Genomic DNA, 27,662 nt, shown 5'->3' on the forward strand with positions numbered 1-27,662 from the left:
TTTTTGTTGTTGTTTTTTTTCACAATCACAATTGGTTACTTTTTTTTTTTGTACCTGTGTTTTAGAAAATTGGTTGGATTCTGCAGAGGATTGACCATCTTAAAAAATGTTCTCTCTTCCTTTCTCTCAGGCGCTGATTACTCAGACAAGAGCTAAGCAGGCAGCTGTGATGAGCGAGGTTGAGTGGAGAGGTCGTACAGTTCCTGTCAAAATTGACAAGGCTAGAATCTTCCTGCTGGGTCTGGCAGACAATGAAGCTGCTATTACACAGGTCTATAAAGTCATTCTCTCACAATTCATTTTGTTTATGCAAGCACTGTGACTGATAGAAGTGACAATAGCCCTTCCTCATTAAAAATGGATGGTACTCAACTGAGACTTACTGGCTGATGTCAAAACTAACGGTCATAAGTGGCAGACAGGATCCAAGCAGATTGGAAATGGGAAGTAATGGATACTGCTATTGTCCAGTTTCTGAATGAATGGTCTGAATAGAGTTTTGTAAACAATTATTTTTGTAAATAAGTGTTTTTTGTAATTAAGTGGATAAATCATCTTATATAAATTATATATTATAACAAATGTATGCAGAGGGCACCAGTGGCCTGGTGTTACACTTTACAGCAGATCAAATCCTTGTTTAATTTCGGTCAAACAACATTTAATTATGTTTACTTAATCTTTAATATTTGGCTACTTCTTTACAATAAAACTAGGGATGCTCTGATCAGGATTTTTGCAGCCGATACCGATTTCTTGTCACGGTGATCGTCCGATACTGATCCCGATTCCAATGCTTCACTGATTTGTAAGCTCTCTGATCACTGTTAACCTATTTTCAGATAAAAAAATACTATAGATGTTGCCAACGTTGCAAATGTTTTCAGTTCATTCCTATGGAAGCTCAACTTCCATAGGAATTAATTGAAAACGCTCGCTCTGCACTGTTATGAATGCCCATGTGGCAGGCACGTGCAGAGGGGGGGGGCTTTGGGTGCTCGAGCCCCTGCCCTTTTTCAAAATGAATCAAAAGTGCCCCTCTGAGACCAATATCAATGATAATATCGTGGTCAATAAAACTAAATAAATGTGATTATTATAACATGACATTGATGACAATGTATACAATAGTAATGAACGGCTCAAAAGTCGGAAAATTTTTGTTGAGGCGTTGCCATAGCGTTGCTATGGGTTGCGCGCGTTTTGATTGATTGCTGATTTTCCTCTGTTCGGAAGCGGCTCTCGAGGCAAATATGGTCCTTTCAGAGAGTGTGTGGCCTCGCGGGAAAAAAAGTAAACCAATATTTTTTTTTCATCCATAATCAGAGCTAATGCGTTGATTTAATTACAAATCTATACATTATATATTTTAAAGTATTACACAATTCACCAATGCCCGTTTGTCATGTGTATATACACCAACCAATCGTGATCTGGCAAAGCAAGTTCAAATTCCATTGGGCATGTGAAGTGGAGCGGTAATTTTCTGTTCTTATTCATAAATCGGTTGAAAATGACATGGACAGACGAACTAACGTTTCGGGCTTTCGATACGGTGCGCACGTGTACCAAACGGTTATGAATGTTATCTATTACAGTTAACAGTCGGCTTGTTTAAAGCGCGGAACACACTTCAATCCGAGTTCCCTCACGAACATATTAAGTATTCAGTCCATTTTATCACGAAATTCAAACGATAAATGCCGTTTTAACGATCTATTATGTGACGTGACAGAGAGACGCGTATCAGTTCAACTTCAAGCGGCAGCGCGTGGCGCGCGAGTGAACTCGATCATCTCTTCCTAAAGAAATGAATATAAAGGTATGTTGAGGATATCATTTGTTGTGTAATCGCTCCATCTGTGTTTCAACCTCGGAAAGACAATAAAACAGCTTGTAAACAAACAATGTCATGTAGAATCACATTTACCTCAGAAGTCATTCAGTGTCCACAGCTGTGAGTTCACTAGAGCGATTAACTCTTTCACTGAATACATGCACTATATTAGCCTATATATTCATTATATTAGCCTATATATATTCATTATATACCACTTAGCCTGTTAGTGATGTCTTGTTTATTTAATGTATGTTTAAATAAACCTGTCATGAAAATTACAGCCACTAAATGATTATATTTCAACGAGTTGGAGAAAAAAATAATAATAATTAAAGCTGCGAGCAGCGATGACGGGCCCAAGCCGGTGGCACCGCCCCCCGGTGGCATCAGTTTAACTGTGCACAGCAGGCAATAGGCATTTAAAATTGGAAAAACTAAAAGGACTATGTCAAAGTCATCTGAATTCACCACATTAACTGCAGCAGTTGGTGCTGCTATGACAACGAACCACAACAGCCACATCTATGAGATCAATTAAATTTAAATTAATTTCATGTCAGATGATGTCAAAGGTCAAATTGGAATGAGTTCACAATACCATTCAAATGCTGATGTTGTATTATCCTAATATTTCTCTTCATGTGTTTTTGACCTACCTTAGCTACCGTTTGTGCACCAATCTTATGCACCATAAAGCGTGCTTTCATTTCAATATGGGTGGTCCAATAAATTTTTTTTTATAAATTTTTTTATAAATTGAGCCAAATCACAGTAAAATGCAAAGATGATTTTAATATCAGTGTCAGGTAAGAGTAAGATACGTGTCTACATTTTATGGAAGTTTATTATAAACAGCCACTTTTAGAAAACCATGTGAAATTTACTTTTAATACATTTAAATTATATCAGTAAATTATTCATTAAAAGACATCTGCATCATATGTGATCTTGGCAAACACAGCACATGACGTTTTTATTTCAAGTGATAGTTATTTGTGAAAGCCTAAGAGAGAGTGGCAGAAAGAAAGACATGGAATGTTTTTTATATCCTGTTTCAAAACTAACACAATGCTGCCATCTTTTGTTCATTGAGAGAAGGGCAGCACACACAGGCACAATAGATTATTCAAAGAAATATTTATAATATATATATTAGTGCTGGGCATCGTTAACAAAAAAATTAACTAATTAATCACATTTTTTTCTGTAATTAATCGCGACTAATCGCAAGTTTTTAATATTTTAAGTTTTGAATATTTTGATATTGTAATAATTTCAGTTACTCTCCAAATTAATTTAGAAACAATTTAAAGACAGCATATTGTACATATGTGTTGTGTTGTCATTTTTTATGAATGAAGGCCAGTATCACTGATACTAAAGTCTCTATGAAACATTAATGACGTTACATTACAGTATAACTGAAAGCTCCCAATTTCAACATTTATTAGGCTTTAAAAAACAACTTTTAATTTAAGTGAACTTGAAACAATCTTTACATAAACCCAAAATAATAAATGTTATATTTACCCATGGCCTTTCCTGTTATACAGAAATGTAATAGTTATCAAACCTTCCTTAACTGCATAAATAATAAATCAAATATAGATGAATCATCATTAAAGCTACAATTTTCTCTGTTCCCGTTGTTCTTTGATGAACATTAATGACAGGCATCATCAGTGCTCCTGTCACTTTAAGAACAACCGCGGATCTCACGCGCGGTCCCGCGCATCTCATTTCCTCACAACTCTTTAAGTTCATTTAAGACGTTATTTAACTAATTTAAGACTCTAATATGAGAATACTCAAAATCCTCTGTGTTATTGGTTGTTCAAGAGCAAAAGAGAACTCGATGTGAGCAGGAAACTAACGCGTGTCTATCTATGCGTCGAGTGTGTGTGTGTGTGTGTGTGTGTGTCAGTGTCCCTTGATTAGCTGACATGAGACGCATCCACACAGACAGGACACTGACACACACACACACACACACACACACACACACACACACACACACACACACACACACACACACACACACAGACAGGACACTGACACACACACAGACAGGACACTGGCACACACACACACACACACACACAGAGACAGGACATTGGCATACAGCGCGCTCTCTTGTGTCTTGTCGCGCTTGGAAGCATTTACATGAATAGGAGCGTGATCATGTAACGCTAAGCAAAAATGGATATAAAAACGGACGCTGCGTTATTTGCGTTAAATATTTTTAATGCGTTAAGCTTCCGTTTCACGTTGACCGAGTTTGGTGGAGATTGAATAAATCGCCTACGAGGAGAACGTAAAAACTCAGACCCTGAATTATACAAATATTCACGTTCAAACAAAAACTTTCTGTGAAAAAAAGACACTTATAGACAGACACTTGTAGAAAACAATGTGAATTTTGTTTTAAAATAAATTTGAACTATGCCAGTAAATAATGAATTTAAAGACAAATGTGTCAAAAGTGATCTTTGCAAACACAGCACATGACCTTAAAGCACATGTATAGAAAACACACTCACACTCCTCTGTTTTAAAAAAGAGTTCTGTCTGAATGAGTACATGAAATCACGGCTGTCAGGTGATAAGATAATTAGTCCAGAGATGTTTTTTCAAGAATTACTTTTTGTAATTGCAATTTTTTTTAACTATCCACTCACCTAATTTAATATATATTTTTGTTATAGCTTATGATTATATATTTTTATTTTATTGCTCAACAGTAGTTCTCATCGCCGATGAGGTCTTTAAATATTTTGAGAAGGTCTTAAAAAAGTCTTAAAAAGGTATTAAAATTTACTTCAGGATTCCTGCATATACCCTGCATATGCATCATACGTGATCTTGGCAAACACAGCACATGACGTTTTTATTTAAAATTAGAAAGTTTTAAATTAGTTAAATTAGATTAGTTAAATTAGAAAGTTGTCCGGCTCGAAGAGAACAATATATGTACGGGGACACATGAAATGTCTACAAATGTATGTCCTCAGAAATCACAGAAGCACACACACACACACACACACACACACACACACACACACACACACACACACACACACACACACACACACACACACACACACACACACACACACACACACACAGAGAGAGAGAGAAACAAGTTTTTTTTTTATCCTGCTTCAAAACTAACACAATGCTGCCATCTTGTGTTCATTGAGGGAAGGGCAGCACACACGGGCACAATACATTATACAAATAAATATTTATAAAATATATATATATTCATCTGAAAAATAGTACAGTCATTTTAAATTAATCTAAGTTCAATTACCAAACATATAATCTTAATTTAATTTAAATCAAAATATTATTTTACAAGATATGAGACAATTTCTGTTCCCCTTTTTTTGTCCTTATTTAATCCCTCGCCATGGCAACACCGTTTGAGATATCCAATATTCGTTCGCATTTTAGCATCTTCCGTATCTTTGTTTCATGTTGACCGAGTTTGGTGGAGATTGAATAAATCGCCTACGAGGAGAACGTAAAAACTCAGACCCTGAATTACATAAATATTCACCTTCAAACCAAAATATCTGACTTCCTGTTGGTCGGAGCTAATGACTGTAAATTAGAAAGTTGTCCGGCTCGAAGAGAACAACATATGTACCGAGTTTGGTGACTGAAGATAAAACTAACCCCCCCACTTTTGTCAAAAGGTGGCGCTAGAGAGCCCCTCATCCCCGCCCGTTTCTGATGCTTTGCCAATGTGTACTGACTGACATCTCTGATGTGTGTATTGAGTTTCAAGCAGTTTCAAGCAATTTCAAGCATGCTAAGAGCCTCAGAACAGCCAAAAGATTATTAAACTTTGACACGTTGCCATGGCAACAGTATTTGAAATTTCAGGAATCCATTTCATACGTCTCTATCTGTCATGTTTTCACATTATACTGATGAAGTTTGAAATAAATCGGGTCAAAATAAGATGGTGATTCAAAGCATTTTTGAAAGTGACACACTTCCTGCTGCCAGTTGGTGGCGCTATAACTTTGACTCACAAAAGTCATATCCATGTGATCGGCTTCTTACAACAAACACACAGCTGAAGTTTCATCCAAATCAGTCAATGTTTGCACAAGTTATAACACACTTCCTGTTTCCCTTTTCTCGCCATAAATTCGTTGCTTCGCCACGGCCAAACCATTTGAGATATCAAAAATCCGCTCGCAATTTAGCATCCTGGATATGTTCTCTTCATGCTGACCGAGTTTGGCAATGATCGAAACAATGGCCTCGGAGGAGTATATTAAATTCCAGAGCATGCGTTTTCCGAACAACCCATAATAGCTCACTTCCTGTAGGGCTGACGCATAACTTAGAGCACGAAAGTTGTTCGGCCTGATGAGATCTATATGTGTACCGAGTTTCATACATGTACGTGCAAGTGTGTTTGATATATGGACCAAGTTTTCAGACCCCACTTTAGGGGGCGCTGTCGAGCCCCCCTGCCACGCCCGCGTACCAGCTTCAGCCCGGCTCTGATGGCCGCGCATTCCGACGCCCGTGCGAAGTTTCAAGAGTTTTCGAGCATGTTAAGTGCCCCAAAAGTACCCGAGAAGTCGAAAAAAAAAATAAAAAAAACAAAGAATAATCTGAGGAAGAACAATAGGGCTCTGCGCCCTTTGGGCTTGGGCCCTAATTAGATTTAGATATTAATGCAAAAACTGCCTTATGTGAAGCTTATGAGTGTTGATTTTTATATCTAAAAATAAATAGCAAATGAATTTAGGCTAATAGTTTGGGCTCTGTTGTTAATCTTTAATAGCAATATGTAGCCTAAGGGCTCCCTATATAGTTTACAGCATTATCTTTAAGAAACTTTTAGTTATAACTGAATTCATTTAAGGACAGACACAATTTTTTTTTTCATTAAACCACTGTTGAATAAAAATTAATAAAAAGCAATTTTGTAAAACTGCTGTACCGAATCCGTACCGAACCGTGACTTAAAAACCGAGGTACGTACCGAACCGTCAGTTTTGTGTACCGTTACACCCCTAATATAGATATATTTACATTTTGCCCCTTTTTTACATTTTGAGCCCCTGCCTCTGAAGAACTCTCTGCACGGCCCTGCCATGTGGCCGTGTGCGCATTTTACTTTTGCTTCGAATTAGCGATTTAAAAGCCCCCGTCTGTGATGCCGGTGTTTTCACACGTCAATTAACTGGTGGGAAATTTCCTCACTGTCACATCCCTATTGCTGAGTATTTTCTCCTTAAAACTGCAGTGAAAAGTCTCAAAAGCGTTTTGAAATCGCCAGTGTTTCTTGCATCACAAACTACCTTGTAACCAATCACATCGTGCGGGTGGGTTTTAGCTTTTTACTTTGCTGCAATTTTATTTTAATTCTACAACACCTTAAAATAACATTAAAATTGAGCATGTACTTCCATGTATTTTTAGCAGGTGAAATGCCATAAATACATGACATTCAGTCAGTCAAAACTGACTGCATCCACACAGGCAGCGTATGCATATGACCGATTGCGTGCAGAGTATGCTGCCTTAGTTTTTACTCTTGATCATATATTATACTAGCAAGAATGCAATGTTTCCCGAATATCCACACGATTGCAAATTTGACATTGCTTTGTGCAGAAGTTCTTTTCGTTTGTTGAACAGTTGTATAAAATCAATGTTTGTTTGGTGAACTAATCTGCAGCTTTGAATGAATCGTGAATCAATGATTCAATGACCCATATTCTTTGGATTTTCAGTAACACTTTATTTTACAGTGTGTCCATGTTACACACGTTACAATTAATTACTATAAATTGTGCATAATTGCATGCAACTAACCCTAAACAAATATTTTTGTTGTAATACTTTCACATTTAATCTCCACTAGGGATGCCACAATTCTCAATATAATATTGAACCATTTGGTAGTTTCATTCATGGTTTCGGTTTTCCATTTAATTAAATATTTTTTTATTTCTCTCCGAATTGGCTCTGTTTGAGTGTGCCTGTGAGTCTACGCGCTGATATGAGCAAATTTCCAATCATTATGCACTAAAGTTCGGGGGTGTTTAGCCACACTTGCAATGCTGGTGTCAGATTTCACACTTTAACAGAGTGGTGACGTGAGGCTGAAGTGTGCACCAACATCTTTTAAATCTGTGGTGTGGGTGGGGTGTGCAATATCATGATTTTTGATCATGTACAATTAAAATGTTTCCCAAATCTGCTTTTGAAAAAAATATCGTGGTGCTACAGTACACATTCTATCATTTGCCTCCATCCCAATATACTGAACAACGCGACATGCATTCACATCACACGTTAGTGGTAGAGTTATACTCACGGAACACTATAGTTGTTCACAATCATGAAAGTTCATTATTTGCATGCGTTTTAAAGCATTGCCTTTCATTCGCGTGCATGCACTATTTTTAACATGCACTTTTCTGAACACGTGCACTAAAAGCCTTTCAAGCACGTGATTACTGGACTAAGTAGTCTTACTGCACTAATACTGTCAAATACACACAATATAAATCCAGTCGGTTATGTCTAAATTGAAATCTACGCGTGTCTGTATATTAGATGCGTGCAGGTCTTAAATTGACAGCCTAGTGAACATGCTGCCGCTTGTCCTTAAAGGGACAGTTCACCTCTAAAATTGTCATTATTTACTCACTCTAATGTTGTTCCAAACCTGTATTTAATTTCTCCTGTTGAACACAGACAGTTGAATACCAGACAGCTGAATACCAGACAGCTGATGGTAGCCATTGACTTCCATATTATTATTTCCTACAATGGGGACCAGCAACTGGTTGGTTTTCAACATTCTTCAAAATATATTTTATGTCCAACGGAAGAAAGAACTTTATTCAGGTGTAAAACAACTTGAGTGTGAGTAATCGATGACAGAATTTTAATTTGAGTGAATTATCCCTTTAATGTTAATATAACAACAAAAGACAGAGAAAATCACTCGCTGCTCTTGACTAAACTTTAATACAGTAGCTTTAACCCCTAGGAGTCTGAGCTCTTTTGGGGCCCTTTAGAAGTTTTGACATGCTCTGACATTTGTGCTTTTTTCAGTTGCTTATAAACATATTAATGGCAAAAGTGTAATTACACTGTATTCAGCACAAACTGGGCTACCATAATATCGAAGCAACAAGTATGTACATGCTTGTATTTTTGAGAGAATAATGTTTATGCGTTTTTGAAAAAACAAAAAAAGTGGGTTTTTGCTTAAAATAAGCTAAATTATCTGCCACAATAATTTGATTTATTAAACCAATTTATTAAAACACAACAATTTGAGATTAAAACCATGTTTTTACTCCAAACTTTATATCACAAGTCAAATGTTTTAAATAACCTTCTGTGATCTCGTTTGGCTTCGGATCAGAAAATCAGACAGAAAAATATCATTTTACAATATTCTGCATAATGATAAAAGCTATGTCGAATAGCATTGCATTATAAATATAATCTATTATGAATACACCCAACATGGTATAAAGAACATAGATAAACCATACATCGTCGCAATTTTGTGTTTGTCTTCAAACATGTCTATCTGCATGTTATAGCGTTCTCAGTAAGCTTTCGCTGCGTCCCAATTCGCATACTATCCGTACTAAATAGTATTCGAAAAAAGAATTAGTATGTCCCGAATCGTAGTATGTTGAAAAGAGTATTCCAAAGATTCCTGGATGGTCTACTATTTCCGGGCATAATTCGAAGTACAGATCGATGTGCACTCTAACGGCTGATATTGCCCACAACCCATTGCGAGATGGACGAGGTTTCGATCAGAACTACAAACGCGGATAAAAAAAGTGTTAAACTACAAACATGACGGTTACGCGAGTCTGACGGTTAAGTAGAGAGGATTAGATAAAGGGGTTTGAGTGAATAAATATCTTTTTGTCAGGTTAAATACTGATAATTGCTCAATGTTAGCCACATTATATTTCACCTGCAGCAGCATTGAGAACCTTTGTAATGATACGTTTGGCCATTAACTTTGCAAACACACGAGAGGAGTCTCTGCATTAACCCTCTTGCTTTTTTTCTTATCAGTGCCAAAGAGACTCAAATAACGCTGTCGTTTTTTTTTATCATTTAGGCAAGTGTTATACATTATAATCTGTTAAGTTTCTATTTTTTTTTAGTACAGTCACAATAAAAACAAATGGTTGTGCTTTTTGCAAAATAAAGAAATCAAACATGATGCGCGATCTGCAGCCTCTCTGTCAAAGACGTTCATTCAGATAGTCTTCAGAAAATGACCTCTAGCTTATTGAATACTTGTCTGACAAACATGAGCCATAAGTCTAAAGAAACGCTGAAATGTCAGGTTTTAAACACTCAAACAGATTACATAAACACAGAATATGTGTTTTTGATTTGGTTTACAAAGCAGAGCGATGTTAGTCGTTCCTGAGCGGCTCATTGTAGACTAATGCAACCACGCCCACTAAGCACGCACTCTATTGAGATTCAAATACTGAGGCGACGCCCACACACACATCAGCTCAAACAAACACATCGTGCAACGAGGCGCACTGAAGCTTTCTTTGTTTAAATTAGCTCAAAATTACTGTCAGATGTAAGTAATTAACTTGACAAACTATACATCATTTAAAAGATCTAAGACTCAAGCTTCCATTTTTGACCTCTGTTTTATTCTCATGTAGTGACCTTTTTTAGTCATATAGTGACCGTAATTTGTTAATATGTGTCAGGAGTTATGAATATGAAAACCGTCGGTACCTTCTAAAGAATGTAATATGAGCGTCAGCTGCTCTCATTCATAAACTCTTCATACTGGCAGCCGGAGGGCGCTCCGTGCACATGTAGTCCATATATAGCACGCATGAAGAAGATATCATCTTCATGCGTGCTATATATGGACTACATGTGCACAGAGCGCCCTCCAGCTGCCAGTATGAAGTATGAAGAGTTTTTGAAGAGTTTTTTATGAATTAGAGCAGCTGACACTCGTATTACAATCTTTAGAAGGTACCGACGGTTTTCATATTCATTGATCGATTTCTGGAAGCTGTTTGTCAATGTTAGATGTTAGACTAACATGCAGATAGACAAGTTTGAAAATGATAAACACACAATCGCGATAATATATGGCTTATCTGTGTTATTTATAACTTGTTGGGTGTTTTCATAATAGATTATATTTATAATGCAATGCTACTTGAGCTTTTATAATTATGCAGAATATTGTAAAATATATTGTCTGATTTTTTTGATCCAAAGCCAAATGAGATCACATAAGGTTATTTAAAACAATTGGTGTAATAAATCATAAATTATAGTTTAATAAATCATAAATTGTTGTGGCAGAGAATATAGATCCTTTGCTCTGTTGCTCTGTCACAGACTTACCTGAAGCTCATTCATTATGCAGCTCATTAATGCGAGTCCTTTGTTATCTCAGGTGCTATCTCATCATTATTCATTAGATACCACACCTCCTCGCATATTGGCTTTGTGAAGAGAAACTGTCTTACAAATTTTAAATCAATGTATTGTTTTATGTGAATGAGTAGGCTCAATGATTCTCACATCAGTATAAAGAAAAAACTCTACGCAAATACAGACATGATTCAAAAGTCTTGGGAACACGCATCTATTGTGTTTTGAGGCCTTCATTTTAAAACAAATTATCTAACAAATATCTTCTTCGTCAGTATCATATATGGACTTCATGTGCACGGCGCGCCCCCCGGTTTGCCATTATGAACTGAAAACACAACTAATCAGAGTATCCAGCGCTCATAATGATTACATCTGCACATTTTGGGTTAAGATTGAATAAATAATACTTCTCTCTATGTTCTTATGTAACAAGCCATCAGAACTGAACCGAAAACAGAGGTATGTATTAGGGGTGTGACGGTACACAAAACTGACGGTTTGGTACGTACCTCGGTTTTGAAGTCACGGTTCTGTACAGCAGTTTTACAAAATTGCTTTTTATTTATTTTTATTAAACAGTGGTTTATGAAGATATTGCTGTAAACTATATAGGGAGCCCTTACTTGCACATTACTATAATATTAAAGGTTAACAACAGAGCCCAAACTATTAGCCTAAATTCAGCTGCTATTTATTTTTAGGTATAATAATCAACACTCAAATAACATAGAACGCAAAAATGTAAACTTCACATAAGGCAGTTTTTGCAATAACTTCTAAATCTAATTATAAAATAGTTTTTTTTTTCTCCAATTCGATGTTGAAATATAATAATTTATACAGTGTTTGTCATTTTCATGACATCACTAACAGATTAAGTAGAATATAATGAATATATAGGCTAATATAGTGCATATATTTAGCGAAAGAGTTCATTAGGGCTGTAATCTCCCAGTTGATTATTAGTCGATATGTTCTGGCTCATCCAAAATTCTGATTGGTCGTTTTTTTGCCGCGTTCATTTAATCAGTTTTGCCGCGTTCATTTAATCAGTTTTGCCGCGTTCATTTCATTCGGTGGAAAGCACTAATTGCTAATGGGGGTTTTTCAGAGCATCTCTGTTTCACAGGTAACAGTCTGTCTTTAGAACACCCCCCTCTTTTTCACTTATTTTGGATTAGCCCAACCCACTGGAGAAGCGAGACAGATTGAAGTAACGTTAGGCTACTTTGCTGTATATTATTTATTTAATTGTGAGCGTCCTAGTCAGTCCTCTTCTACCATGTCAACAAAGACATCGGCAGTGTGGCAGCATTTTTTTTAAATAGAAAATGGGGAAAAAAGACGAGTGCAAATTTTGCAAGCAACAGTTTGCATATCACAGCTCGACGACAAACAAGTCATCACCTAAAAACGGTAAGCTAACTTGTCTGTGTTAGGTTGCCCCGTCTGTTTTGAGTAGGCTATATGAACATATCAGAATTGCCATATTTCAATGTTTTTTTATTTGGAGCCTGATGCGCTGTGGCCACTGTTGGTATTAGTTTTGAGCCTATGCTTTATTTTTCAGTTATGCACTTGTAAGACCGCATGAATTCGCTCCAATGATCGGTAGCAGACCGCGGTGAAGGCTGCATGTGCGTTAGGGTTGGGTATCGTTTGGGTTTTTTTCGATTCCGGTGCCAAACCGATACTTTTAAAACGGTTCCGGTGCCTAAACGGTGCCTGAACCGATACTTTTTTTTTTTAAAAAGGCCACAAAACGAGGTGGATGACATTAAATGGCTTTTTATTTATTTATTTTTTATTTAAATTGAACCATTTATTAAAAGTTTAATGTATACTTAAATGTATGAATATAAATAAAAACAAAACACAATTTACTTATTTACAAATTATAATTGACTATTTACAAATTCACAGTAAAACCTAAGCCACCTAACCCAACTACAACAAGCCTAATATAACTCTTAATTACAATAATAACAGCAGTCGTCTGTATTCTTGGTATGCTACTAACCAGCTTCGAGCTTCAGCTCTTTTTTGAAATATGATCATATTCTCTGGCTAAATATTTTAGAACGCATCGTCTTAATGTTTCCATGGCGACGCGTCATGTTTCTCACATGATGACACAGCAGCCGCAATAGCGCTGACAGCTCAGCTGTATCGGGTTTATTTCGTTTTTTCTTTTTATTCAAAATATTCACAAACTTCTTAACTGTGTCACGAACTATCTGATGTTCAAATGTGTGAGTCAATGTGTGTTAGTTGATCTATAAAGCGCAATGGGCGGCGCCATGTTAGTTTGCGCCTCAGAATCGGATCTGTCGGATTTACAACACTTGAGAGCATTCTCGTCTTACAAAATACATGAAAGTAAGTGACCAGTGAACTGGAAGAAGAACAGAGTAAACGCTATAGTTACTATATAATGTGCATGTATCTGATGTGAATAAAACATGTAACGTTAGTCAAATTATAATCGTCTGAAAGGATTGTCATAGCCGCTTTCATAGACATCAGGGTGTGTTTTTTGCTAGTGGAGCTACTTATGAGCATTTAAATGTCTGAAACCTGAAATAAACTTGATGTCGTGGAAAACACTGAATAGTTGTTATGAGTTGTGATGTGACCAGCGCTGAGCGTCTGTCTCTGGCTCAGCCAAAGCGCGAAAGCACGTTTGAATTTTGGCACCGAAATGAGGAACCGAAATCTGCGTTCTGATTCGGTCCGGTACATACCGGTTATATAAGTACCGGTGCCATATTGGAACCGGATTTCGGTACCCAACCCTAATGTGCGTTCAGTGTTTCAGCTGGAAAAATGTATTTAATTATAATATTCTTTATCTGACTCCATTTATCATAGTTGTCGAATTTAGAAGAGAATCCCAACTGGTTGTTTGGTCATTTATATTTGATCATATATATATTTTGATATACAATCATTCTGTTTTAACCAATTATACCATTCCGTATTGGAGATAGTTAATAATTACAGATTAATTCAGAAAGGATCGAAATGTAACAATTTATTAACAATCAAGTAAATGTAAAATGTCAATTACATAATAGACAAAAATCTCTTTTAAAAGGAAACACAAATTCTAATTATGGTTACACTAAAAATTGTTTCAAATAGAAGTAAACTTAAACCCTTAATTGTACTCAGTAGGCCTATGCATAGAATGTTACCTGTGAGATAGAGAGAGAAAGAGAGAGAGAGAAAGCGAGAAAGAGAGAGCCAAAGAGCAGCTCTCGCTAGAGAGAGGCCGCCTTTTATCCTCCTCCCTGATGTCACCAACTCAAATATGACTCATTTAAAAGCTGACCAATCAGACCAAAACGTGATGCGTTCGAAACTTACCAATCAGACGAAACTTCTCCCACTGTACCAAAGGTGTGAAAAGCATTTGGCCACAAGCCATTCTTTTGGCCTTAGAAATTCCAAATGGCCCTTCTGATGGGGTTAAGGGGGGAGGGGGTTGAGTCAATTTCAAATATCTTGGTCACAACGATGGTTGCTAACAGTAAAGCAGATGATTTTGTTCTATTTCAAATATCTTTGATTATTTTCCACCGTACACACTTTTTCGTTTCTGCTCTTGATCTGGCTTGTTTAATAAATATTCCTTTTTATTAAAGTGGACGTGCCTTTTGTGTTTAGAATAAAAGCTTTAAGTTAAAGGGTAACTAAACCCCTGCTCAGAGCTTAACTCCACCCACTGGCAAATTTTGAAAAATGCTGGAAAAGTGGGCAGAGCCCAGCGGGGGACGAACCGAGGGCGGGGCTGAGCGGAGGGCGTGCACCTGAGACCCTCAGGGACGGATTGATTGACAGCTGTCTGACTCGCGAGTCGCAGAGATGGAGAATGACTGGAGTGACGCCAGCTTTGCAACAGAGCGGTCATTTCTCCTACCTTCACCTGAAGTGGAGGAGGGTGGATTGTCTGTAGACACAAACCCGGAGCCTTATCAATGCGAGCCGCTTGCTCAAACTGCGTTAACTCCCGATGCAGACGATGCTAGTGAAGCAGCCGTGCAAGAGAACTGACCTAATCTATGAACAGTCAAATCCTTACACTAAATGCCACTAAAAATGGATTTCCTCAAATAAGTTAGACTATATAAGCCAGCACGTTACAGTATTGTTGTTCGTTACCGAGGCAACCACTTGCATGTCAGGGTTTGAAAGCGCGTCTCAAGTATGAAAATGATCTTTACACATGACGGGCGGCAATAATATCACAAGAAAAGCCTGACGTGTACTGACAACTGCATTATTTAACCGCATTTTCTTCATTACAATGTTAAAGCAAGTGTCAAGTGAGTTTCATTCATAATGTTTCTACTTCATGTAACATGACAGTTCATACTGGAGTGAAGCCGTTCTCATCATGTGATTGGGGAAAACATTTCCGAGGGCGTGGTGAGCTTGTGCCAGGGGCGCGGATAGTGAACCGTTGGAGGTACCATCCTACGTCACGATGTACCACAACGTCCAATAGGAAAATTCAACTGCAGTAGCCACCGTTCAACCTTAAGAGGGCAGCACTTTGGCGGTTTTACACCATATTTTATAGAATTAAAACACTTTATACTCAAATGTCAAAACATTTACTCGAATCAATGAACAGCATTAATAAAGCCCCAGTATTACAGATCATTAACTAAAAAAATTTGGTTTAGGGTTTAGTTACCCTTTAATAGTCTATTCGTGTCTCAGCTAAAATGATAGTTATTATAATACATGACAAAAACAATTGTCTAAATTATGTTGCATATTCCTCAAAAGTTCTTGTGGTGATATCACTAGTTGACAGCATAGCCTATGATTTCCGAAAATATAGTTCTATGATATTGCGCAGGTGCACGTGAAGCAACACTGTCAGAGCCGACAGACTTGTGTGTCAAGACTAATTTCAGTCCAAAATAATCAGGTCAAAAACGATTTAATATACTGCAAATAGCCTACTAGCTTATGTTTATTTATAATTCATTTAGGCAGACAACAAGGCTACCAAGTACTGCGCACAGTACGCAGTTAATTAATTTAAAGTTTTTTTTCCCTAACGTCATTTTTAGTCAGAATTCTTTTTTTTTCTTCTTGTTTTGTCTAAAATTTCAGGACTTCAGCAGACCAAGATTTTCTTTAGTTGATTACAGCCCTAGAGTTCATCTCTCTAGTGAACTAACAGCTGTGCATTGGACATGCATTAATGACTTCTGAGGTAAATGTGATGCTACATGACATTGTTTAGTTTACAAGCAGTTATATTGAGGTCTTTCCACTGTTGAAACAGAGCGATTACACCACATATGATACGTTTCAGTAAGTTGTAATGTATCCTCAACATACCTTCAGATGTTTATTCTTTAGGAAGAGATGATCGATTGCTTTCACACTTGAACTGTGATCAGTGATCAGTCATGCCACATTAAAGAGCGTCAAAGCAGCATTTATCGTTTGAATTTCGCGCTAAAATGGACTGAATACTTAACGTTTGTGTGGGAACTCGGATTGAAGTGTTCCACACTTAAACAAGCCTACTGTTAAAGGTGCCCTAGAATGAGTTGAAACAATATTTTAAATTGTTCTATGATATCTACATAGAGGGTATACGTAACCTTATGTTATTTAAGGGTAGAAATTGTCCAGATACGGTTTTACAGGTCCATTTACAACCCCAAAATAGTGTCTAGAATAAAATGGTGTTTTTGCCTTATTTGTAAGGGTCATGAATATTAATGTCGAGTTCTGCTCCGATTGGCTGTTTCACTGTGCGGCTAATTTCAGTAGCTTCAAGGGTTAGTTCACCCAAAAATGAAAATTCTGTCATTAATTACTTACCCTCATGTCGTTCGACACCCGTAAGACCTCCGTTCATCATCGGAACACAAATTAAGATATTTTAGTTGAAATCTGATGGCACTGAAAGGCCTCCATTGGCACAATGCACGGTTCACTCTCAAGACCCTTAAAAGGTACTAAAGATGTCGTTACAAAGTCCATCTCACTACAGTGGTTCTAAAATAACTGAACCGTGCATTGTGCCAATGGAGGCCTTTCAGAGCCATCAGATTTCAACTAAAATATCTTAATTTGTGTTCCGAAGATGAACGGAGGTCTTACGGGTGTCGAACGACATGAGGGTAAGTAATTAATGACAGAATTTTCATTTTTGGGTGAACTAACCCTTTCAATGACAACAAACAGATCTATACTGTCCGTCATGAAAATCGAGAGATTTTACATCCAACCTTATATGTTTGATCCTGTTTCTGACGAAGATGCTTTTTTTTGAGGAACAGCCAATTGTTTTGAGATTGGAAATGGACGCTTCTGAGTGGTAAGTTTAGTCTTTATTTTCAGTAAGACCTGCAAAACGTAACATCAGTCCTATAACTTCAACCTATATGAGAACTAACATTAACTTTACACGTTAACGCATAACGTCAGCAGTCACAACTTTGTTTTTAGCATTGTGAAAATATTTTAATCATTGTAATGCGTCACCGTATGATTTTACAATGATAACTTCTTCCCTTTGACGAACTCTAAACAGCGAAAAGGGTAGCGCGCGTGAATATGTTGTTTGTACAGTAAAGTTTTTATTTTAACAAATTGACTAAAGTGAGATGCCTTGTCAAATGACTATCTTTCAACTTAAGTGGTGGAGGTGGTGTCGTTAGCTAGAAGGATCGAGTGCGCTTATAACTCAGGAGCTAACTATGTTAGTTTTTGATGCTTAGTGTTGATGATGAAATGTAGGCTAAATTATAATTCTATCCGACAAAAGGGATTGCCATATGTATCTTCGGTTGTATTTTGTAGATTTATATGACAACACTGGCAGAAAATAATATTAACCTTTGTCATTTGACATTATGTATGCAACTTGGAGTTTCCTGCTGTAGTAGCATCTTTACTGTACGTTGATATTATCGGTAATGTTGTCTCACTAAGAAACTTTCGATTTAATCAGAAATTGTTTAGACCGTCAATAAGTGGATAAAATCACTACTTCCTTCTTGCGTGAATATAGTTTGAATTGCCGCTTCTCCAGTATCAGACGCTGAGCGAAACCTGTTTGATATTGTCCCAGCCTGGTTAGAAAAGCTGTCCGTGGTGAAATGGGCCGAGCAAACAAACAACTTTGAACTTTGAATTACATTGTCGCGGTATCCGGTTATAGATAAACATCAACCATGCCTGTTGACAGTTTTGTTCAGTGGGAAGGGTATGAAAAGTCTTTCAAAGTTCTCTGCACAGCCTGGAACATAACATAACATTTATTTCCATGGTCTGCCATTTTCGCTATCCTTGCGTGACGCTTGTTTCTCCACAATACCTGCAGAACTCCGATGATTCGGCTGCGCAGTTCCGCTTGGTCCTTGAACATGTGCTGGCATATGCAAATGTTGTAGACGTACATATTAATGATCCCGACGGTTGCGTCACACTCAGTGTTATGTTGAGATTCGCCTGTTTTTCCGTGGTGTTTTTCACAAACAAGATTTACATATGAAGGAGGAAGCAATGGTGTTTGAGACTCACTGTATGTGATGTCCATGTACTCTTGTTATTCAACTATGCCAAGGTTAATTAAATTTTTCATTCTAGGGCACCTTTAAAGATTGCATTCGGAAACCGTTCGGTACACGTGTGCACCGAAACTGAAAGCCCTGTACCGAAACGGTTTGGTGTGAAATAAGTGTATCGTTACACCCCTAGTATGTATTGAACTGTGGACTAACTGTATTGTTGCATCCCTAATCTCCACTAAGCACTATGAATGAAAGCCGGTATCACTGATACCAATACTGATGTCTCTATTACATGGATTTAAAAAAATTATAATTATAGCCATTCCACATTATAGTATATAATTAAAGGGTTACTTCAGTGATTTAGCATTAAGCTTTGTATTTAAACTGGGTCATTTATGTAGTAGAAATGTGAAATTATTTTTGAATTTGGTGCCTTCTAGACTTAGAAAAAACAGAAAATGTATTGTCTCGTGGATGAAAGACAACAACTCCCAGAATGCACTTGCCTCTCTGCCCCAAGAGGCCACTCCCTACACCGCCCCCAGCGTCGTTTTGATCTTCATAATACAATAATTTTGTCCAGTTAGAGAATAAACACTACAATTAAAAACTGAACGTGTCTTTTCAATAAAGTGTGAGTGAGCCGAACGAAAGTCACAGGACAAACGCAGCAGGAGCACAAGAGGGAAGTAAGAGCTGAGCAGAGCTGAGGTAACGTTAAGCGCGGTATTATGAAGATCAAAACGACGCTGGGGGCGGTGTAGGGAGTGGCCTCGTAGGGCAGAGAGGCAAGTGCATTCTGGGAGTTGTTGTCTTTCATCCACGAGACAATACATTTTCTGTCATTCTCAGCGCGTGGCCAGTCAAGCGCGTTTTCTGATCGCATATGGAAGCTAAACTTTCATAGGAATTCTTTGAAAAGTTGAAACACTCACTTTGATCTGCACCGCTACAGTTATGAATGCCCGAGGCTGAGTGCATTTACATTTTGTGCGTGAGATCTCTCCCCTGTGGGCGGGTTGAAAACATGCGGAACAGCTCCCCGTACTGGCTGTAGTTTTTAGCCTCTGGCCAAAAAATCCTCTGACGCAAAATTACGTTATTTGCGTCATCTGAGGATTTTTTTCAGAAATAAAATGCATAATTTTCTCGTCTCAGGGGAATATGAGGGGGGAAAGTACCATAATTAAAATATACTACAGGGTTTCTACTGATACAAAGCCTAATGCTAAATCACTGAAGTTACCATTTAAAAAAGCATTTTATGATGATTTTAACATTTTACTAGGCTTTAAAAAACATAACATTGTTTAAGTTCACTTAAATTAAATATTCACATTAAACCCATTGTAATACATGTCACATTTAGCTGTGCCTTTAATATATCAGGGTTCCATACTAAGGTTTTTTTCCAGGGGGGATGGTTCAGATTTTTACCTGTCCCTGCTGAAATGCGCAAAGTTTTTGTTGTTTCTGACCCATGTAACCTTATAAACAGTGCTTTATTCAATTTCTGTTCCTAGCTGTTAGACCTACCTGAAAATCTTAGTTATCACACACGTCATAGTCTTCACTGCATAAATTATAAATTAAATATAGCTTAAAGGTCCCATGGCATGAAATTTTCATTTTATGAGGTTTTTCAACATTAATATGAGTTCCCCTAGCCTGAATATTGTCCCCAAGTGGATAGAAATGTTGATCGGTGTAAACCCGAGTTCTGGCTGTCTTTCTCTGCCTTTGAGAAAATGACAGGCCAGACTAGCCAATCCTGAAGTCTCCTGGTTTGACGTCCAAGCAGGAACGGTTACCTCCCTTTCCTCCGCCCTGAGAATCTGGCACGCCCATGCAAACGCTCAAGAGATCATTGCTTGTGAACGAGTGAACGCTGGCAGTTTCTCAGTGTTTGGATGTACAAATGAAAACAGAAGTCTTTTTTCAGTTCCTTCTGATCTGTGATCAGTGATTTCTGATGTGTAGCTAATTATTTATTATTCGTGCATATTCGACAGAACGGTGTTTTCTATCTTGTGAGTCAGTGTTTTTGTACGTCCTCGTCACGTCTATCGGTTCTAAAATGTGCATACAGTCATGAGTTTCTGCTCAACATCGGCAGAGAAAAACATCTTTAGAGATAAACCTCACACACGCCAAAGCTCGGGCTGCACTGGCCGGTGGCCTTCAACATCCCCGACCCCCAGTACTGCATCTGGCCCACAGCGGAGGCACCAAACGCGGCGTGAGATTAAGCAGAAGGGGGGTAAGCGTGAGCATATCCGGGCTAGCCAGCCTAGCCCCACTATAAACTGGATTACATTCGATTACTGCTGTTGTGTATTTGTTTGCGCTGTGTACTCAACGCGCGTCACTGACGCTTTTATTTTATTTTTAAAATTATGCTATTATCAACACTTACTTTTAACTCGTTCATCTCGACAGCTGTAATGGTACTTTGCATGTGTTACAAAGTTGGTAATAATGATGAAGACGGACTCAGTGTGACTGGGACTCGTGTTTATTCAGAACTCTCAGATACAAGCACAATAAACTCGTGCTGACTGACAGCGCTCTCATAACTCAGTAGTTACAATAAATAACTTTGTTAGCAATCGCTGAGCTCCATCTCTGGTACGTTAGTGATGTCCGGTTCGCGAACAATCTTTCTTTTGAACCAGTTCTTTTTAGTGAACCGAATCAGTTCACCAAATCGGACTGAATCGTTCTAAACGGTTCGCGTCTCCAGTCAGCGCTGATCCATAATTTACTAAAGTTACTAACTTTCTGACATGAGTGACAGTCCCTCCGACTAGAAATGGACTAATAACCTGAAGTATATGCTGTAACTACAACAGTTCAGACATGCTGAGAACTGATGTGAAGTGAACTCCGGTCCATCCGTCTCTCTGGCAGCAGCTCGTGCCTCGTAGACCTCATTAAACCACGCCCCTCCGCTCATTTAAAATGCAAAGATGTCAGCCAATCACAACAGTGGGCGTTTTTACTGAAGTCTCACAGCAGACACGCCTCTTGAAGCAGGGCATTCAGCCACAGGGCAAACAGCAGTATAGAAAAAATGCCTTTTATTTCTAAATTATGACATTTTATGATGTAAAAGTCATACTAACAATATAAGTACACCTCAGGAAACATTATAAAATAATAGAAAAATGCCATGCCATGGGACCTTTAATCCTTATTAAATTTACAAACATTGTCAGGAACAGTGAGTGATTTTTCTTTTTGTCTTTTGTTCTTTGATTAACATTAATCACAGACAGCAGTAGGTTTAATAGGCTGCTGTCACTTTAAGGTCTGATGCACATGACCTGGATCTGACACGCATCCTATTTTTGTAGGATGTGTTCAAAAGTGTTCATTTAACACTTTTTAACTAATTTAAGACCGTGCTTACGAGGATACTTGACAGGATTTTTTATTATTGGCATAATTGTGTTTGATTTCTTTCACGCTCGAACAGGAGGAAAAGCAAACAGAGCGGTGCTTTCTGAAGTGGCATTCTTTGCTTGCGTTTGGGATATTCGATCACAGACAGCACGCCAGTGAAGATTTGAGTTCTTTTTTGCATCTTATCTCTCTTGAATAGTTTAATAGCACTTTAATTAATGTGTGATCAAGTACTGTAGCACAGCCAAAGGATGACAGAAAAAAAAGCGTTCATTGCATTAAATATTTTGTTAAACTGAAAAAAATAAATAATAATTAACACGTTATTTTTGACAGCACTAATAATTACTGTAACCTGGACACCTTTAAATAAAGTGTAACTGATTTTTTATTGAATGTGCAGTTCTGTGTGCTCTCCTCATGGATATGCTCTTTCTCTATCTTGCTTGCAGCTGGCACATATGTATGTGTCTTTTTAAAATTTCTCTTATCTTATTAAATGGTTATCGTTATTGGTATCTTCCCCACCCAGGCACACCTGACTCATGAGTATGCTCACTTCTGTGGTATGTTGTCGCATCTTAACCAGACTGCATTCTGTACAGAATAACCATTCTCAGGGACTGCTCTCCTAGTTTTTTTTCACTGGAATTCTGGTTCACCCAGTTGCAGTTAGTCATGCAAGGTGTTGGTTAGGTGTGACCACAGTCTCGCTGTAGGCGTGTGCTTATGTTTGTTTCTCATGGTGTTCTAAAGTTCATTTTGTAGCAGTACCATTAAATTAACATAATTTTTCCATTTTAGTTTTTTTTCTTTTCTTTCTATGCTTCCTCCTTATCCTATGGCTGATCTGATCCTAGTCTCTGCTACTACAGGAATGCTCCAGAAACTTTTGTTACGTTCTTTGCGTTGATGCTTGTCTTTCACCCTTAACACTTTTTGCCATCTTTGACTGTGGAGGTTTACAATTGTATCTAGTTACTCATACAGTTATGCTGTTTGGTTGTGATGTACAATTAAGTATATGATCCTTCTGTTTGCTACTACTATGGTGGTTGACACCATTATGTTGGTGTCTATTTTCAGTAAGTGCACCCCCTGAAACAACCTGAGGTTACAATCTTGATCGTAGTAGTGAAACAAAAATATGGTGGTAGTAACTTTCTAATTATTTCGATCACAACTACCCAAAATTGATCTCCTAACCTTACACCGTGTCCTAACCAGCCACGATGGTGACGATTCTATTTTAGAAACAGTTTCTATTTCTGCGATGTCGTGGCTGGAATAACCACACAAAACATGGCAATGATGATCTCAGGTAATGTTTGTGTGCTTTTATTTAATGTTAAACGCGTGTAATGTGACTGAATATCATTTAGTGCTCCCAGCTTTGTAACGTAGTCTTACTAAAAGCAACAATGGATAATTCACCTCAAATCTTGAAATTAAACAAATGGAATCAAGAACGTTCAAACTGTGAACAAACAAGTATATTCTATGACAAAGATTGTTTTAGTAACTCTGTATGCATTTTAGTAATGTTTAAATGGTGTAATATTTGTGAATTTGTTTAATTAGGCTACTTATCCATTTCCCTGCAAGTGCCGTGCCGTCGAGATTCATCTCTGGTGCTGTGCACTTGTCGCGAGAGCTCGCCCACACGCTGTTCCTATTGGCTGTGGGGGTTTTTTGGTGTGGACAGACAAGTTGCTTGTCGCTGGAATCTTATCGCATCGCATGTAGTTAGGACACAGTGTTAAGCAATCCAGATTCCTAGATATCAGGCTACCATCACACCTGTATTATAAATGGTACTGTGTGTCTCTATCATCAGCTACTTTCTGTGCTGTTGAAGTTAATTTGAATTGCCCCCACCTAATTACTACTTGTGGCCTGCGTATTCACAACGAATACAAATAGCGATGCAGATTAAGACTAGGCGATTTCCTAGGCAGATATTGACTTGGGACTATATTATGGGGAAGCACAGGCGAAGCACTGCTACTTGGGTGCAGAGATATCACGCAACACATGAAATCCCACAACTTCCGTCAACATACCGGCGTGAATAGTAGCTGGCTATTTTTCATACAGTACATAAATGCAGATGAACATGGCTGATTTTGTGAGAGACGAAGAGGGTTACTACTTATACAGTCAAGATCCAGAACCATACCTCTATGAACCAGAGTTTTCAGAAGAGGAGCTACGCCTGCGTGCTTTGGAAATGGAACGACAGGAGGAGGAGGTTGCGATCGCCGAACAGCACATGAATGCAATGTCATATGTCAACATATACAATTTACATAAACATTGAAGACTGTTCTTCTACTTCCTTTGGTCAAACTGCTTGTAGCCTTCTCTCTAGTAGTTATATTAAAACTCCTGAGTCAAAAGAACCAGGCTAACTCTGTGAGAGAAATATAGCTAACTTAGCCCTCATTCATTTCATTTCACAGGTAACAATAACAGTTTTTTTATTTTAGTTTCGGTTGTTCACGCTAAACCGGTTGAATTCAACATGAGGTTATACTAGAGGAGGCTAACTTTATTTGAACCGTAGTCTATATACAGCTTCTCAGCATCTATCTTACAACCGAATAAAGACAAACAATAACATAAGGAAGAGTAATAAAAGACAACTTACATGTGCACTTTGTTCTGCCTGTGCTTTGAAAATGAATGGGACGGCCGTATCTTTCAGACGTAGTACCGTCTTTCTTGGCTCATATTGCATTTTTTCAAAGTAGTCCTCCGGTGCATAATGTTCTTCACAAACACGATACTGTTAAATTTTGTAGAGAGGCGTTGAAGTACAGATATCCAGAGCAGCTAGCCATTTATTTCTCAGTTCCACATTCGATGGAATTCTGTGAAACATTACATTAGGGTATGTCCGTTGCTTGTTCTCGCAACCGTTTACTACGCAGGCAATTACCTTGTTTGCTGTAACTGTAGCTGTAACTTCCCAAAATAAACAATCCAAAAGATAAGACACTCGGTGCAGGTCACGCGGGTGTGTTATACTTTTTTTTCCCGTTTTTGTCGCATTGAACGCCGGTCTGTTGACGGAAGTTTGGGGATTTCCATAGAGTGTATTGCGTGATATCTCTGTGCCGTAGCAGTGCTTCGCCTGTGCTTCCCTATAATATAGTTCCAAGTCAATATCTGCCTAGGAAATCGCCTAGTGTTAATCTGCATCGCTATTTGTATTTGTTGTGAATACGCAGGCCACAAGAAGTAATTAGGTGGGGGTTTTTTTTTGATCACTTTTACTCGGGACATGCTAGCTGGCAACATAGGATTCTATTCATTATGCTAAGCTAGCGGCAACCCTGCCAAACTAAAACAATGCATAAGACAAAAATGCATTTGCCCACATATCTAAATGTAGGAAAGATGTTGAATAAGCCCTATTTCTAAAAACGGTGGAGTGTTCCTTTAAAGGGGTACTTCAGCACTGGGAAGATAAATGTGTATTTAAACATGGTCATTTATGTAGTAGAAATGTGAAATTATTTTTGAATTTGGTGCCTTCTAGACCGAGAAAAAGCCATGGCTATTGGTTACATCTCTTGCCCACCGTGGCACTGTCCCACCATCGTTTTGATATTCATAGTAATAAAATAATTTTGTTCAGTTAGAGAACAGACACTACAATTAACCTGAGCGTGTCTTTTCAATAAAGTGTGAGTGAGCTGAACGAAAGTCACGGCACACGCAGTAGGAGTCAGGCTCATTCATCAGAATGCAAAGAGCAGAGCAGAGCTGAGGTAAGCGCCGCAGTCATTCTCAACGCATGTCCAGTCTGGCGCGTTATCAGATTGTGCCTATGGAAGCTGAACTTTTCATAGGAATTAATTGAAAAGTTGAAACACTCACTTTGCTCTGTACCGCCCCGTTATTAATGCCAGAGCCGAGCGGCCGTGCGCATTTACATTCTGTGAGTGAGATCACACCCCTGTGGGCGGGTTGAAAACATGCGGAACTAGCTCCTTCTACTGGCTGTAGTCTATAGTCTCTGGCAAAAAAAATCCTCAGATGACGCAAAAGGACGATATTTGCGTCATCGAATTTTTTTTTTTTCCTGAAATAAAATGCATAATTCTATCATCTCAGGGGGATTTGAGGGGGGAAAGTACCATAATTTGAATATACTACCGGGTTTCTACTGATACAAAGCTTAATGCTAAATCGCTGAAGTAACCCTTTAACTACTACAGTGCAACCGAAAAGTATTCAGTGCTTCACTTTTTCCACATTTTATGTTCCAGGCTTATTCCAAAATGGATTAAATTAATTTTTTTCCCCTCAATTCTACAAACAATACCCCATAATGAAAATGTTTGTTTGAAATCTTTGCAAATTTATTAAAAATAAAAAAAATCGAAAAAATCACATGTACATAAGTATTCACAGCCTTTGCCATGACACTCAAAATTGAACTCAGGTGCATCCTGTTTCCACTGATCATCTTTAAGATGTTTCTACAACTTGACTGGAGTCCACCTGTGGTAGATTCATTGATTGGACATGAAGGCACACATCTGTTTATATAAGGTTCCACAGTTAACAGTGCATGTCAGAGCACAAAAAAAGCCAAGAAGTCCAAGGAATTGTCTGTAGACCTCCATGACAGGATTGTATCAAGGCACAGATCTGGGGAAGGGTACAGAAAAAATTTCTGCAGCATTGAAGGTCCCAAGCACAGTGGACTCCATCATGTTTGGAACCACCAGGACTCTTCCAAGAGTTGGCTGCCCGGCCAAACTGAGCAATCGGGGGAGAAAGGCCTTAAGCTTGGTACATACTTGCTTGGTAAATTTGTTTGTTTTCTCGAGGTGACGAGAACAAGTTCGCTCTGGCCAGTATATTCCATACTTCACAAGAAAAGCGGGTGCCGAACATATCTGTTTCTCCACATTAACCCTGCCCACTTTAAAATTCTGACCAATCACACAATAGTTCTCGGACACCCACAAGAAAAAAGTTCTGCTCAGACGATGTGTCGAGAACGAGCTGCGAGAACACAATGACATAATTTTGGTCTCGCAGCTCTGGGAGCGAGAACTTTTTTTCTCTGTTCTTGCAGAGTATGTAGCGGCCTTTAGTCAGGGAGGTGACCAAGAACACGATGGACACTCTGACAGAGCTCCAGTGTTTCTCTGTGGAGAGAGGAGAACCTTCCAGAAGAACAACCTCCTCTGCAGTACTCTACCAATCAGGCCTGTATCGTAGAGGTGCCAGACGGCACATGACAGCCATTTTTTTTTTTTTTTATTAATTTGCAAAGATTACAAACAAACTACTTTCACATTGTCATTATGGGGTATTGTTTGTAGAATTGAGGGGGAAAATAATGAATTTAATCCATTTTGGAATAAGGCTGTAACTAGCCTAGAAATCTAGACGCA

At 38.1% G+C, this 27,662-nt stretch overlaps 1 protein-coding gene across 1 annotated transcript in view; it reads left to right on the forward strand.

Annotated features, from left to right (window-relative positions):
- srp68 (signal recognition particle 68) overlaps window positions 1-27,662 on the forward strand; it is an 87,952-nt gene that overhangs the window by 41,102 nt on the left and 19,188 nt on the right. Inside the window, exon 8 of the mRNA XM_079840698.1 lies at window positions 131-271. Coding sequence (XP_079696824.1) covers window positions 131-271 — 141 coding nt within the window. The remainder of the gene's footprint in view (window positions 1-130; window positions 272-27,662) is intronic.

This window comes from Gobio gobio (genome assembly GCF_949357685.1).
Source record: "Gobio gobio genome assembly, chromosome: 17".
In the NCBI taxonomy this organism is placed as follows: Eukaryota; Metazoa; Chordata; class Actinopteri; order Cypriniformes; family Gobionidae; genus Gobio; species Gobio gobio.